The sequence below is a fragment of the Monodelphis domestica genome, chromosome 2, assembly GCF_027887165.1.
Source record: "Monodelphis domestica isolate mMonDom1 chromosome 2, mMonDom1.pri, whole genome shotgun sequence".
In the NCBI taxonomy this organism is placed as follows: domain Eukaryota; kingdom Metazoa; phylum Chordata; class Mammalia; order Didelphimorphia; family Didelphidae; genus Monodelphis; species Monodelphis domestica.
Window position 1 is genome coordinate 503,529,766 of NC_077228.1, and position 14,091 is coordinate 503,543,856.

General features: G+C 37.2%; 1 protein-coding gene across 2 annotated transcripts in view; it reads left to right on the forward strand.

The window, feature by feature from the left end:
- MYO1D (myosin ID) overlaps positions 1–14,091 on the forward strand; it is a 381,916-nt gene that overhangs the window by 148,418 nt on the left and 219,407 nt on the right. For both annotated transcript variants that reach the window (XM_056819463.1, XM_001368007.4), the window contains 2 exons: positions 1,595–1,669; positions 5,286–5,418. In XM_056819463.1, coding sequence (XP_056675441.1) covers positions 1,595–1,669; positions 5,286–5,418 — 208 coding nt within the window. The remainder of the gene's footprint in view (positions 1–1,594; positions 1,670–5,285; positions 5,419–14,091) is intronic.

Consider the following 14,091-nt stretch of genomic DNA (forward strand, 5'->3'; position numbering starts at 1 on the left):
ATCTCCCTACTGCAGACCATCAACTACTAAAGTGTAGGGTTGAACTTGTCACCCCAACCTATGCAGGTAGTACCCAGTGGCTCCCTATCACCTCCAGGATCAAATATTAAATCTTCTGTTTGACATTTGAAGTTCTTCATAACCTGCCCCATTCCTCTCTTTCTAGTCTTCTTACCTTTCCCTCTCCTCCACACACTCCATGGTGTGCCACACCGGCCGTATTTACTGTTACTCACATAGAAGAGCAATAAGGGCTAGGCAACTGGAGCTGAGTGTCACATAGCCAGGAAGCATCTGAGGCTGGATTTGTCGCAAACAGACCTAGGCCCAATAGTGCAAACAATTGGAATGACTGTAACTGGTTATAGAATGGGGAACTATGGCAGGGACAGGGAAGAAAGAGTCAGATACTACAGGTGGGTTCTTAACTTTCTGATTTTAAAAATGTCGTGTTTATTGATACCTTTTCTTTTTATATCATAGTCATTTCTTTGTGGAAAAAAGTATTAAAGTGGGTCAACAAATTCCACCAACAAAGTCATCCTATATTCTTGTTTGATCTTGAATCTATGATAATTGCATACTCTTTGACATTTGGTTGCACCATCTGAACCTGCAATTTATTTCCAGTTTCTTACCTCTAGAAACCATTATCCAAATTCTCCTTGATCCCTGACTCACCATCCCTAGTGTCTAGACTACTGCCTAATTCTCTCAGATCTGGACTCCAACTTTGCCCTACATCTTAGTTTGTCATCTCTTTAACTGCCAGCAGTCTGTTTTTCATAAACAACAATTTCTTGAACAACGATCTGAAATGTCATCCATTTCTCTAGTCTTGCTCAATTCAAATCTTCTCATTTCAGTCTTAATTCTCTTTGGACTTCTCTTCAGGTTTCAATACTGCTTGAAACTTTCTACTCTTGCCTGATACTCTCAGGAAAATGTCATCCACAAACAGGGGCATCTGGAAATAACTATAGGGAATCTTTCTTCCATTCGGACTTTCTGAAGCCCATCCTTCATGGTGCCATTGGCAAGCATATGTGTCCTTGTTTTATGCTCCGCCTGATATTGCTATCCTGAGGTCCACTCAGAAAATTATATCTGATGAAACATCTATCAAAAATCTTTTGTGATTTCAATAAATTCAGTTAATAAAATAAATCTTAATTGATGAGTACCCTTAAGGTTATCTTTTGCTCTCTTGAATTAAACATTAAATTTTGCTTCTTAATCAACAATAAAAATAAACTCTCCCCTCTTGACTTATAGAGCACTGTACTATGGTAGTTCTCTCCTTTCCTCACTCCTTTGGGTTAAAATCAAATGTCATTATATTGATATTAGTTGTAATATTTATCAAACTCTTAGCACAGAACCTGGCACATAGTATTTAATAATTGTTTGTTCCTTTCTGTTCCCCTTAAAAACAAAAACAACTCAGTTATAGAGATCGAATTTAGTGATTCCTTTAGCCTGTTAGTAATCAATTAGTGCAAGTTTCATTGACGACTTAGAGTTCTTAGATTTCTTGTAGAAGATCCTAAAGGTGACCTTTGCCTAGTAACTCTGTTTTCATTTTCTTCCTTAGCTATTCAGTCATTGGCTTCATTGACAAAAACAAAGACACCTTATTTCAAGATTTCAAACGCCTCATGTACAACAGGTAAGATCAAAATCCATTCATGGTTTGTGAGATCCTTGTAATCTGAGCATAACTGAGCATAACTGCTACTGGGAAAAGACCACTTTGATGTGGGGGATATAATTTCATAGTAAATGGTATGTGATGGGGTGGTTCTGATTGGGGTTGTGAAAATAGGTTTGTTTTATCTTTCAGCTAACAAAATTAGGTTTTACTTACAACTCTGAAATGTTGGTTTTTTTCTTATAATTTTTCTCTCGTAATTGTGTGATCCTTCATTTAGCACTTAGCATTTACAGAATGATAATGAAGGTCACTGTTGAATAAATATTTGGAGACCCCATCAACTTTTCCAGGAGTTTGAATTAATAATTTGATATTCACATCATTCTCTTTCTGGCTGACAAAAATGTTGACAAAATGAATAGGGAGAGATACTAGTGTTAAGAAGGATGTTTAAGTGGGAATTTGATTTTATAAGTATTTTTTTATTTTTTTATATTTGATTTTATAATATTTTATAAGTAATTTTATATTACTATAAGTAGTAATAATCACTAGTGATTATTTCCATATTATGGTGGCTTTTGTGCCCTATAAAACCTTCTAACAATAGAGTGTTATAATGCACAGAGGGCTAGCCTTGAAATGAGGAAAATCTGGGTTCAAATCCTTCCTCTTATCTGTTATTGACTATGGGATCCTGGACAAGTCACTTAACTTGTCTGTGTGTGTGTGTGTGACAACTGACTATAAATGACAGAGATGTTGCAAATCTGGATTGGCAGAGGGAATGTCCTTTCTGGGAGCTTTTCTCTACTAATGAAATCATAGATCTAGGCTAAAAGAAAGTACATTCATAACAGCAGGAATTCCTGTGCCAGCCTGGAAGCATGAGGACCTGAATTCAAATCCCACCTTAAATACTTAACTACACTTGCTTACTAACTAGGCAAGTTACTTAACCTTTTTTGCCTCTATTTCCTCATCTGAAAAACAGGGATAATAATAACACTTACCTCCCAGGGTATTTGTGAGATCAAATGAGATAATATTTGTAAAGCACTTAACACAGTGTTTGTTACATAGTAGATGCTTAGTAGATAGTAGCAATTTTTATTACTAATTATTTTTTCAGATAACAAAGAAGCCCTAGGTATGCATAGAGTAACTTTTATACATATTTTTGAGAATAAGCACTTTGAATGTGGTATTTATCATTTCCAACAACATTTCTTATCTTGATTAACTAGATTTAATTAATGATGAAGTATCATTTGAGAGCTTATGATTAGGGAATATATTTATAATATATTTCATTTGAGTTTCTGTTTGGAAATTGCATACCATTTTGATCTCAATCTTCTTTCTGAAAGAAAAGCCCATCTTTTTTTTAATCCTCACCTTATGTCCTAGTACCAATTTAAAAAAAAATAGCCCTTACCGTTCATCTTAGAATCACTATTGGTTCCAAGGCAAAGGAATACTAATGGCTAGGCAATGGGGGATAAGTGATTTGCCCAGGATCATACAAGTAGTAAGTGTCTAAGGACAGATTTGAACCCAGGACCTCCCATCTCTAGGACTGGCTCTTAATCCACAGAAACATCTAGCTGCCCTCTTCGCATCAATTCCAAGACAGAAAATCAGTAATGATTAGGCAATTAAAGAGTTAAGTGATTTGCTCAAGGCAAGGAAGTGACTGAGACCAGATTTGAACCCAAGTCTGCCCAACTCCAGGCCTAGCACTCCCATCTATTTTAAAGTCCCTGTTTTTCTATGATATGATAAGACCAGGGATCAATTTCCTGTTATAAAAAGGTGGGGGGGAATGTTACCAGTGAACACTATTTCACAATCTAATATAAAATCAAAATCAAATAAATATAACTATAAAATCAAAACTACTCAAAATAGAATGAGTAAAATTAGAACCTGCACTGAGGCATATCAGTGAATCAGTAAGCATTTCTGCTGGGGATACAAAAAGAGGCCAAAGGTGCTGACTGTCTGATGGAGGAAACAACATGCAAATACACAGCAAGCTATGTTTGAAATAAATAGAAAATAATTAACAGAGGGAAAGCACCAGAATTAAGAGGAGCTGGAGAAGACTTTTTTTGTATAAATCAGGATTTTGTGTGGAACTTAAAGGAAGCCAGGGAGGTAAGTAGTTGGATTGGAGGAGGGAAAGCATTTGAGGCATAGGGGAAGATCCGTAGAAATGCCCAGGGTCAGGGCATCAAGTTGGCTCCATGGGTAGAGAAATCCAGGCCTAGAGATGGGAGGTCCTGAATTGAAATGTGACCACAGACCCTTCCTAGATATGTGACCATGGGAAAGTCACTTAATGCCAAATGCCTAGTCCTTACTGCTCTTCTGCCTTGGAACCAATACTTAGTATTGATTCTAAGACAGAGGAGGAGGTGAAAAGAAAAGAAAAGAAAAGAAAAGAAAAGAAAAGAAAAGAAAAGAAAAGAAAAGAAAAGAAAAGAAAAGAAAAGAAAAGAAAAGAAAGGAAAAGAAAGGAAAAGAAAGGAAAAGAAAAGAAAAGAAAAGATAAGAAAAGAAAAGAAAAGATAAGAAAAGAAAAGAAAAGAAAGGAAAAGAAAGGAAAAGAAAAGAAAAGAAAAGAAAAGATAAGAAAAGAAAAGAAAAGATAAGAAAAGAAAAGAAAAGATAAGAAAAGAAAAGAAAATGCCCAAAGTAGAGAAAAGTCTTGTTCTCAGAAAAACCCGGAGGTCATTGTGTCATTCAAAGAGTGTGTTGGGGATTAAGGTACAAGGAAACTGGAATGGTAGCAGGGGGCTAGGGCTCTGACGGGCTATGAATGCCAGATGGAGCATTTTGTTTTTGTTCTTGGAGGCAATTGGGAGCCCCTGGAGTTTATTGAATAAGAGGGTGACATGGCCAGACCTGTGTGTTAGAAAATCATTTTAGTGGCTGAATGGAGAACTATGGAAGTCAAAGCTGGAGTCTAGCTAGTATCTTCTTTAGCTAGAAATTTTGCCCATAGGCAATTTTTCTCATTGACTCTAAAAGAATATTTTATTGTCTGCCTCCTATGAATATAGGAGCAAATATGGATCACAGTTTTAAAGTGGTTTCCAGGCATGTATCTCTTCTCAGACATTTTATGATCCTGGAAACGCCTTGAGAACAGGGAATATTTCTTAGTTTCTTCCCATTCCCCTCAGCTCCAAAGAGGAGGAAATGTACGTAGTAGCTACTTAATTGTTTCCTCTGGTATCTAGTACACAAACATTGTACCACAACTTTGCGGATCATCATCTTAGCAGTAGTTTGTCCCTTGTCCTTTTGGTTTCCTTTCTAAACCCAGTTCATATGTTATGAGACTCATGTTCACTGGCATACAGGGATCAAATGCTATTTCTCAGAGCTACATCTAAAGTTCAAAAGAGTTTAGACAATGTGCTTTCAATTAGGTATCTCTTAACTGTGCATTTCACGTGATTATGAATTGATTGTCATTTTATCTTTTTGAAATGGGCTCTTTCGAGTTCATCCTGCAGTCCAAATAAAGATTCCCAGGATGTAACTCAGCAGGATGGCTTATCACTTCTGCAAGAACTAGTTGGAATTGATGTATTTTAATTTCTTTTCCTATGGCTCTCAGTTCAAATCCTGTGCTGAAGAACATGTGGCCCGAAGGCAAACTGAGCATTACAGAAGTTACCAAACGACCTTTAACAGCTGCTACCTTGTTTAAGAATTCCATGATTGCCTTAGTAGACAACCTGGCATCAAAGGTAATTATTTTCTGACCTAAATTTCCATTTTAATATTTGATTTCTTCTTGACATGCCTTTCATGTAATGTGTGTCTGGTTCACTTCTTTAGGCAATGACATTTAGTCTCATTCTTCAAATTAAAGCACACTGATTCAAACTGAATGTTATGAATAATACAGTTCTTACCATTATCATTTTTGGCATCGTGGTACAGTAGTACCCAGGCTGAATGCTATTCTTAAATTTGTTTGGGCTTTTCATATTGCTTTGATGTTTGATATCTATCACGGTCAAAAAGAAAGTCTTGTGGTATATGCTGTGATCCTTATACCTTTGTGACCTTGAAATCACTTAAGCCTCATTTTCCTCCACTCTAAAACAAGAGGGTCGAACAAATGACCTCTGAAGCTCCTCCTAGCTCAAAATCTAAGAATCACTAAAACTATTTAATAGTGACATTCTCCAATGCCAATCCAAAGATATTAATAAAAAAATCACCCATGATCATAAGGGACTATTGTATTATCTTTGGAACCAGACTAATCAAAGACAAATTAGAGCAGTTTCAAAGAGGAGGATCTTTTTATTCTTTTAAAAGTACTGCCATACTCTGATTTATGCTGTTGCACCATAAAGATGTAGTCTTGATAAATGGCTCCTCTTTCTTTGTTTCTTTTTGGGACATCTCCTGCTTGACTGATCACCTAAGTCTATTGTCCTTTTTATTCCTATGTCCTAAAATATCAGACCTGTACTCTAACTGTTGTTGCTGACAACTTTGATAAATCATCAAGCATTCTGGAACTCTTGCCTAACTGTTTTGAGTGCTTTTGTGGTTGTGACCTCCCCTTCCAGCCTCTTCTCCATTATTAATTTTTTTTAGCAAATTCCATCCCCAGTAGTTTCTTTCAATCTATGGTATGTTTGTCTCACTATTATTGGAGTTAAAATAGAAATGTAGCTCTGACTCATCTCCTGGTCTCTTAAGAGCTCACACCACCATGGACATGATAAGAGATTCTCATCTCTTATCTTAGTGGTGAACTGGTGAAGTGAGATGACTGACTCGAAGGCAGACAATTTGGCTTTGAATTTTGGCTTGGCCACTAACTTGCAGTATGACCTTGAACAATATATTCACTTAGCCTTAGTTTTCTTATCTTTGAATTGAGGAGATTGGGTCAGAGACCTCCAAGGGCCCCTATTGCTCTCTAACAATCCCTTCCAACCCTAATATTCTTTTAAAAAATGTTTAATGTCTTCATTTACTAATACATCTCTCCATTTACCCCTTCATATCCCTCTCCTCCTTCTCAAAGAGCCATCCTGTATGATAGACCAAAAAAAGAGGGGTGAGAGGAGCAGTTCTGCAAAATGAACACATACAGTGAATCTGACATTACATCCATGTTCCACAGTTCTCACCTCTGCAAAGAAAAGAAGGAGGTGTGTTCTCAGAGCTCATATTTAGGACCAAATTTGGTCATAATTTCATGACATTTAATTCTAATGTGTGTTGTTGTTTTTCTTCCCATTTACATTTCGTTAGCCTTTGTCTATGTGGCTTTTATGGTTCTGCTTACTTCACTTTGTATCAGTTTATGTGCAGGCAGTTTTCATGTTTCTCTGCATTCTTTATGCCCATTGTTTATTATAGCACAGTGATATTCCACTACATCTGGATACCACAGATTGACCATTCCACAACTGATAGGCTTCTACTTTGTTTTAGTCTTGGGCTACTACAAAAAGAGTTGCTATGAATATTTTGGTGTATGTAAGACTTTTCTTTATGCCATTGACTTTTGTAAGGTGGATGCCTCCCGTGGGATCTATGGATCAAACAGGATACACATTGATTTCAATCCACATTTTTCATGTTCTATTTTCTTTTTCTTCCTAATTTCTACCTTCTAGATTTATAAGTTTGGGAGAGAGGACAGGTGTGCACATTTTAGCCACTTTCTTAGCAGAATTTCAAGTTGCTTTCCAGAATAGTTGGACCAATTCACAGGTCCAACAACAGTGAATTAGTGTGCCTGTCTTCCCATAGACACTCCAGTAAGGGCTTTATTCACCTTCTGTCATCTTTGCCAATTTGCAGAGCATGCAATGAAAAATCTACCTATGATACCTTGATGCAAAAAAAAAAAGTCAAATTGGGACCAATTGGATGACTATTGATCATTGGTCAGCCAGTGAAGCAGGACCTCATTTGTTGCCATTTCTAATAAGATCTTGGCTTAATGTCTTTCTGGCCCAATTCCTGTACTGCAACCTCAGCCATACTTTTCCAAAGTTGTGATTTTTAATTTGAGGTCTCAACATAGAAGGCATGATCTTTGTAACTATAATATATAAATCTCAACAAAATTAAAATCAACACCTCAGCTTAGTGTTTCTTGGCTGCCAAGGTACATTTATTGTCAGCTATAGGCCTGTATTCTGGATGTTCGTAGCTGTCACCAATGTGGCATTTTAAGGTTTTCAAAGAACTTTATCTGTGTTATCTCACTTGATCCTCCCAACCACTTTAGAATGTAGATGCCATCATTATCCCCATTTTATAGATGAGGCAGTTCAGACTGAAAAAGATTAAATGACTTGGCCAGAGTCACACAGTTAAGTTCATCTCTGAGGCAAAATTAGCCTTGAGTTTTCTGGACTTTATGTCCAGAACTATCCACTGTACCACGTAGCTGCCTAGGTGTTTATAAGTAGGTTTGACTAATCAGTGAAAGTTGATTAAAATCATAAGCATATTCCATAGCATGTATTGCTAGTTAGGTCACAACTGATGGTGTTTTATTCAATCCATTGCCTATTATCACTGTCCTGAAGCAGCATGAGGTGGACTTTAGATAATCTAACAAATTACGAGAAGGTGGGTGTTTGGCTGGACTTGCAGTTTTCTAGATTACTTCCAACTTAACAGAGTATGAGATTCCCCAAAAGTCCTTGGGCCTCTAATTAAGGAACTTGAATGTTCTGTGACTTGCCTAAAAAACATGCCCAGAAGATGTCTTGGTTGTGGAACTGGTTTACGGAGTCAGTATGGTGCCAAAGACTAATGATAAACATGAAAAAACTAGTCATATAATCGGCATCAGCAAAACCCTGCATATATGCATGTCCCCACACACACTCACACAAAATCTAAAGATGAAAAGGTCACAACTTGGACAGTACTTATTCTTCTACAAAATGACAGACAACAAAGGAAGCCAGCACACCAGGTCACCAGCAGGCAGAATGGCCCCAGTGTGCCTTCCATTTCAAGATGGAACCACAGATCTTCAAAGCAGTGGTCATCTTCATTGTCTGTGTAATGATTCTTGCTTCCATTCTGTTTGTAAAGCAAAATTAGTGTGAGGTAGAATCAGGATGAACAACAATGAAGTCTTAGAAAGCAGCCAGTTGACCAGTTCAAAATGAGCTTTAATACAGGAATGGGCAATACAAAAGCTGTGTAGGAATTGGATACTTAGCAGATGTACCTAACTTTAAAGATTGTAATTCATGGAATTCTGGGAAGCAAGAACAATAGATCATTCCTCCCATGGTTCAGCAGTCATGGGATTTGAGGATGGAGTGATAAACAAACTCATGAATACAGGCAGAATTTCCACACAGTGGCTATTGTTGTAACTACATGACAGTCTTCTTATGTATATAATGTGGAAAACAATGCTTGCCACATATATAATTTCTTAGCCTTATCACCACATGCAGAAACAAATACTTGATAAGCAAAGACTTCCTCTAAGACAATGGACAATACAATTCCATCCTTGAATCCTACTCTGGTCATACCTTTATTCATCATCATCTTAGCTTATAATATAGGTACAATGTACTAATGATCCACATATGTTCTTTATATAAAAACTCACTACCTTTCCATACTCCCTGCAATAACTGAAAAAATGCACCTTCTCTTCCTTCAGCTCTAAGACTGGACCTTTGGCCTTGAACCCTGCCCCACTGCCATTTCTGAAGCCTTTCAAACATATGGAATAGGAAAACCTTATATCATAAATGTTTTAAAGTCACTTACTTTGTTTAATTCTTGGCTATTAATATCCTAAATGTAATGCTCTGAGCTAAGAGATTGTAATCTCTTGACTGTATTAGAGACTGAAATCCTTTTTAACCAGCAAACACAGTAACAGTTGTACAAAATTCACTGCTCCATAATGACATCCTCTTTAGCCCCCAGTTAGGGTGAGGTAGAAGGCATGTGTGGCCCTCATGAATACAAATAGACATGTACTTAGTGATGGGTTTTGTCTGAGTGGTTTGTTCAGACGTGCAGAAAATGCCAAACAACTAGAAAGACTTTACCAAATCAAAAACAAGTTACCCAAGTAGTATACAGAGGTGATACTCAATCCACAAACACAAATTATTCCTTCATTTCAAATTATGATGCTTTCAAAAGATGTTAGGGTTAGGGACAGAGGCTAAGCCTATGGTTTCATTGGTACATCAAGCTCCCGAGTGAGAAAATTCCCTTTATCTATGCAGGATGGGACCTTTTCTGCAATTTCTAATTTTAAAGAGTTGACTAGAGCACTGAGAATTTAAATCATGTGTCCTGGGTCACACAGCCAATATGGGGCAGAAGCAAGAATTGAGCTCAAGTATTCTTGGTGTTGAAGCCAACTCTCTATTATACCATGCTGCCTCAAAAACAGTCGTTAAACTCACTAAAAGATTTTAGAACCAGCTGATTATACTTGCAAGTGAAATAAAGTCTTGCAGGATCCAAAGATCCATACACAAAAGCTTTTCACATTTGAGATACCTTAGTCTTCCCTCTTTTGCCTGATTTCTTGGTACCCCGTGGTTAGAACTGTAAAAATTTCCCTTGGGTTTATTTTGCTCCTGGTATCAAAGGTTTTCCCAATTCACAGAATGCTTACAATGTCCTTTTTCTCCATATACCCTACTCTACTCTGCCCCCTCTTCATGCATAACTGCAAACCTGCCCCTCTTCTATCACTTAAATATCTCCTAAAAATCCATCCATGAAGACTTCTAGGACTCATAAAAAGAATAGCTGATAGCTCTTCTGAGTCTGTCCTTTCTGAACTTGAAACTTCCATTATAAGATCCCTGCTCATCCTCATGTATAAACTCTTATCATTGGCCCCTTGAAATACTTTTCATTTTATATCAGTTGCCTTTTTATTATGTTGTCTCAAATCTATTACCTTTTAGTACTTGTTAGTGTGTCTTCATTATAAGAGCCTAGTTATCACAGCACACCATCATGTATAATTAGACTCCAAATAAATACTTGTGAACAAAGAAAATGTAAGAACTCAAACCATTAGGAATAGAAGAGAAGGAAGGAGCCTCTAGGAGTGTCCAGGAGAATAGCTTGGGGTGGTTTTATTGTGAACATTTAGTAAGGTTTTTGTATAAAATACAATTTCCCCCTTATATTCCATTTAACTTAAAAATGATTTTGTTTCCCTACAGTTATCATAACTAGAATAACTGAATGAGAAACAAGTGAGTGATTATTTATGATAAAAAACATATTTTGCCTATATGTATAAATAAGGATAGGTATTCAACCTGTGATTTCATTGGTTATGGGAAACTCTTAGATGGGGAAATTCCCTCTACCAATAACCGTTGGCACCTTCTCTATAACTTTTAGTCTTACAGAAGGAAATGGCAACCACTCCAAGTATCATTGCTAATAAAATCCCAAATGGGGGCATGAAAAGTCAGACACAACTAAAAAATGACTGACCAACAACATGGTTTGATAAAGTATTCTTCATAGAGCTAAAGAATAAATTTAGCATTTAGATCAGGGCAGACATTCTTCTACTTATTTTTGAAATGTAGCATTCAGTCTTCCAAATGGTTTCATTTATCTAATGTCTAAAATAGAAACAAGAACCATGTTTTTAGTAAACTATTTACCATTTTGCATTATTGCCCAAAAAGCAATGGAATTCAAAGGAGAAGTTATAATTTTATATAAAAGTATCACTAAGTATTTAACATAAAACCATCTTATCCTAGACACACTTGAAGGCCCTCTACTCCCATGTGCCCATTCCTCTAGGAAATTCAATTGCTCCTTTCATGGTTATAGTTCTTAAACCTTCCTCACCAAGTTAAAACTCACTACCTTTCCAATTATATATAAATTCCCAACTGTCCCTGAAAATAAGACTTGAAAGCCAATGTTCTTTCTCCTTTTTCCAAGGTCATCAACCCCTGCTCCTTCCTATTGACCTCATTGCCGCCAATATCCTCCTGCTTCTCAAGTTCCTAAACTTGAAGGTTATCTTGGACAATCCTCATCTTTAATCCCAATATAATCAGTAACCTGAGTTTTTTTTTTTAATTCTTCCTCAACATACCATTTTTCCCCATTTTAACATTGTCTCCTCATCCAAGCTCTCCTCATCTCACCCCTGAGTTAAACAAAAGCCTGTTAGCTTATCTATGCCTCTAGTCTTTCTAAGACATTATTCTAGTACACAGCCAGCAAGATTATATTTCCCAAATATAAGGTATGTCCTATTATTCCCCCTGGAAACAATCTATTCCTGATTGGATAATAATTGGATAAAATCATCATCTTTATCTTCATGTTTTCTTCTTATATGGCTACCACCCTTCTTGTTACTTTCCAACCCAGCTTTTCCACTCCTTTACAAGTTTTCATGGTGTCCTTCAAATACAACTTTTAGTTTCCACTGCTGAGTCTTGATTTATGCTCTTCTCCCTATTTGCAATTAAATCTCTCTTCTCCTTCCCCAAAGCACCCAGGGTTACAGCTGCTATATTATTATATTGTCATATTGTAGCAAGGGTGCTGATCTGAAAGCTGAGAGAAACCTGAGAACTAGCTCTGATCACCACAAATCAGAGAAACAAGGGCAAATTACTTCTCTTTTTTATAAACTCTTACCTTCTGTCTTAGAATCAATACTGTGTGTTTTTTCCAAGGCAGAAGAATGATAAAGGCTAGGCAATGGGGATTAAGTGACTTGCCCAGGGTCACATGATTGGGAAGTGTCTGAGGCCAGATTTGAACCTAGGGACTCCTGTCTCTAGATCTGGCTTTCAATTCACTGAGCTACCTGGCTTCCCCCTCACTTCTCCTTTCTGACTTAGACTTCATCTTCTCTAGGGACAGGAATATGAGAGAGGACAGAAATAGGACCCAGAACTGGGATTTCACTCATTTAGGGATCTCCCTTATTCCACTTAGGACAGTTCTAATTGTGAGGATGTTCTCTTTGCAACTTTCACCTATTTGATTCTGCTGATTGCCCAATTCTGCCCTCCGGGGCCAAACAAAATAAGTCAAATCCCTCTTCAACAGAGCAGCCCTTTAAATGTGTAATGAAAGTTATTGTAACAAACAAGGACAATGACAAACTGAAGAATGTCTGGAGAGGGTGACTGGAGCAGTGAAGTGTCAATTCAACCAATTAATTGACAAGAATTTCCTAAACATTTGCTGTGTCCAAGACTTGCCAAAGATCAGTCAGTTGAAAGAACTGGGATGGTTAGCCTGGAAAAGGAAGAGTTGGATGGAAACGCAATAGCCTTCCTTCTTCAAATTGATGAAGGTCTATCATATAGAAGAGTGGTTTAATTTGTCCTGCTTGTCCTCAAAGGACACAACCAAGAGTGATGTGTGAAAACTGCAGAGAAGATTACCACCCACTACAAAGAAAAATTTCCTAATAGTGAAAACTGAGGGGCAGCTAGCACTATAGATAGATCAGGAGGATGTGGGTTCAAATCTGGACTCGGCCACTTCCTTACTGTATGACCCTGGACAAATCACTTAAATCCAAATGCCTAGCCCTTCCTGCTCTTCTGCCAATACTCAATATTGATTCTAAGACAGAAAGTAAGGATTTTTTTTAGAGTCAGAGCTGACTAAAAGGAATGAGTGGCATGAAGAAGTTGCCCAAGCAAAGCTAGACGGCCATTTGTGAGGTGTGTGGTAGAACAGGTTTCTTTCTGAGAGCAGATTACACTCAATAACTTCTGAGATTCCTTCCTGAAATCTAAGAGTTTGTAATTCTCTGAAATATAAGTTATTCCATCTTTCAGAATTCAATTCCAGACATCTTCATTAAATTCCTTCTAACAGGACAGTCACTAATCATTTTAAACACTCTGCTAGATTATTTTTAGGATATTTTGAACCAGACATCTAAAGCCAAAAGGAACCGCACAGACAATGTAGTCTAACCCATTCACTTTATACAGGAGGAAATGGAGGCTAGAGAGATGAGCTAAGTTGTCCAGAGTCATAAAGGCAGTACATGTCAGTGGTGGGATTTGAACCTAGGTCCTCTAACTGGAGTCAGTTTTTTCCATTCTACTACACTGCCCCAAAACCAATTGCTTTTTTAAAAAACCAGACATTTATTTTTGTTCTTAGAATGATATGCAATTTTAAGTTAGATTGCAAAATCCATAGCGTTCAAATCTAAGAAAACGATAGTGCTGTTGTACTCCAGCCTAATCACACCATACCTAGAGCATTGTCTTCATTTGCATGCCCCATCTGAGGAAGGATAGCAATGAGTTGCAGATAACAGGCTTATTTATGTAGCCCTGTGCATACAGTAAGTCCTCATATGAACAAATGAATGGAAGTGGACGTTCACACATGGCTCTGTGCCTTGGTAGTAC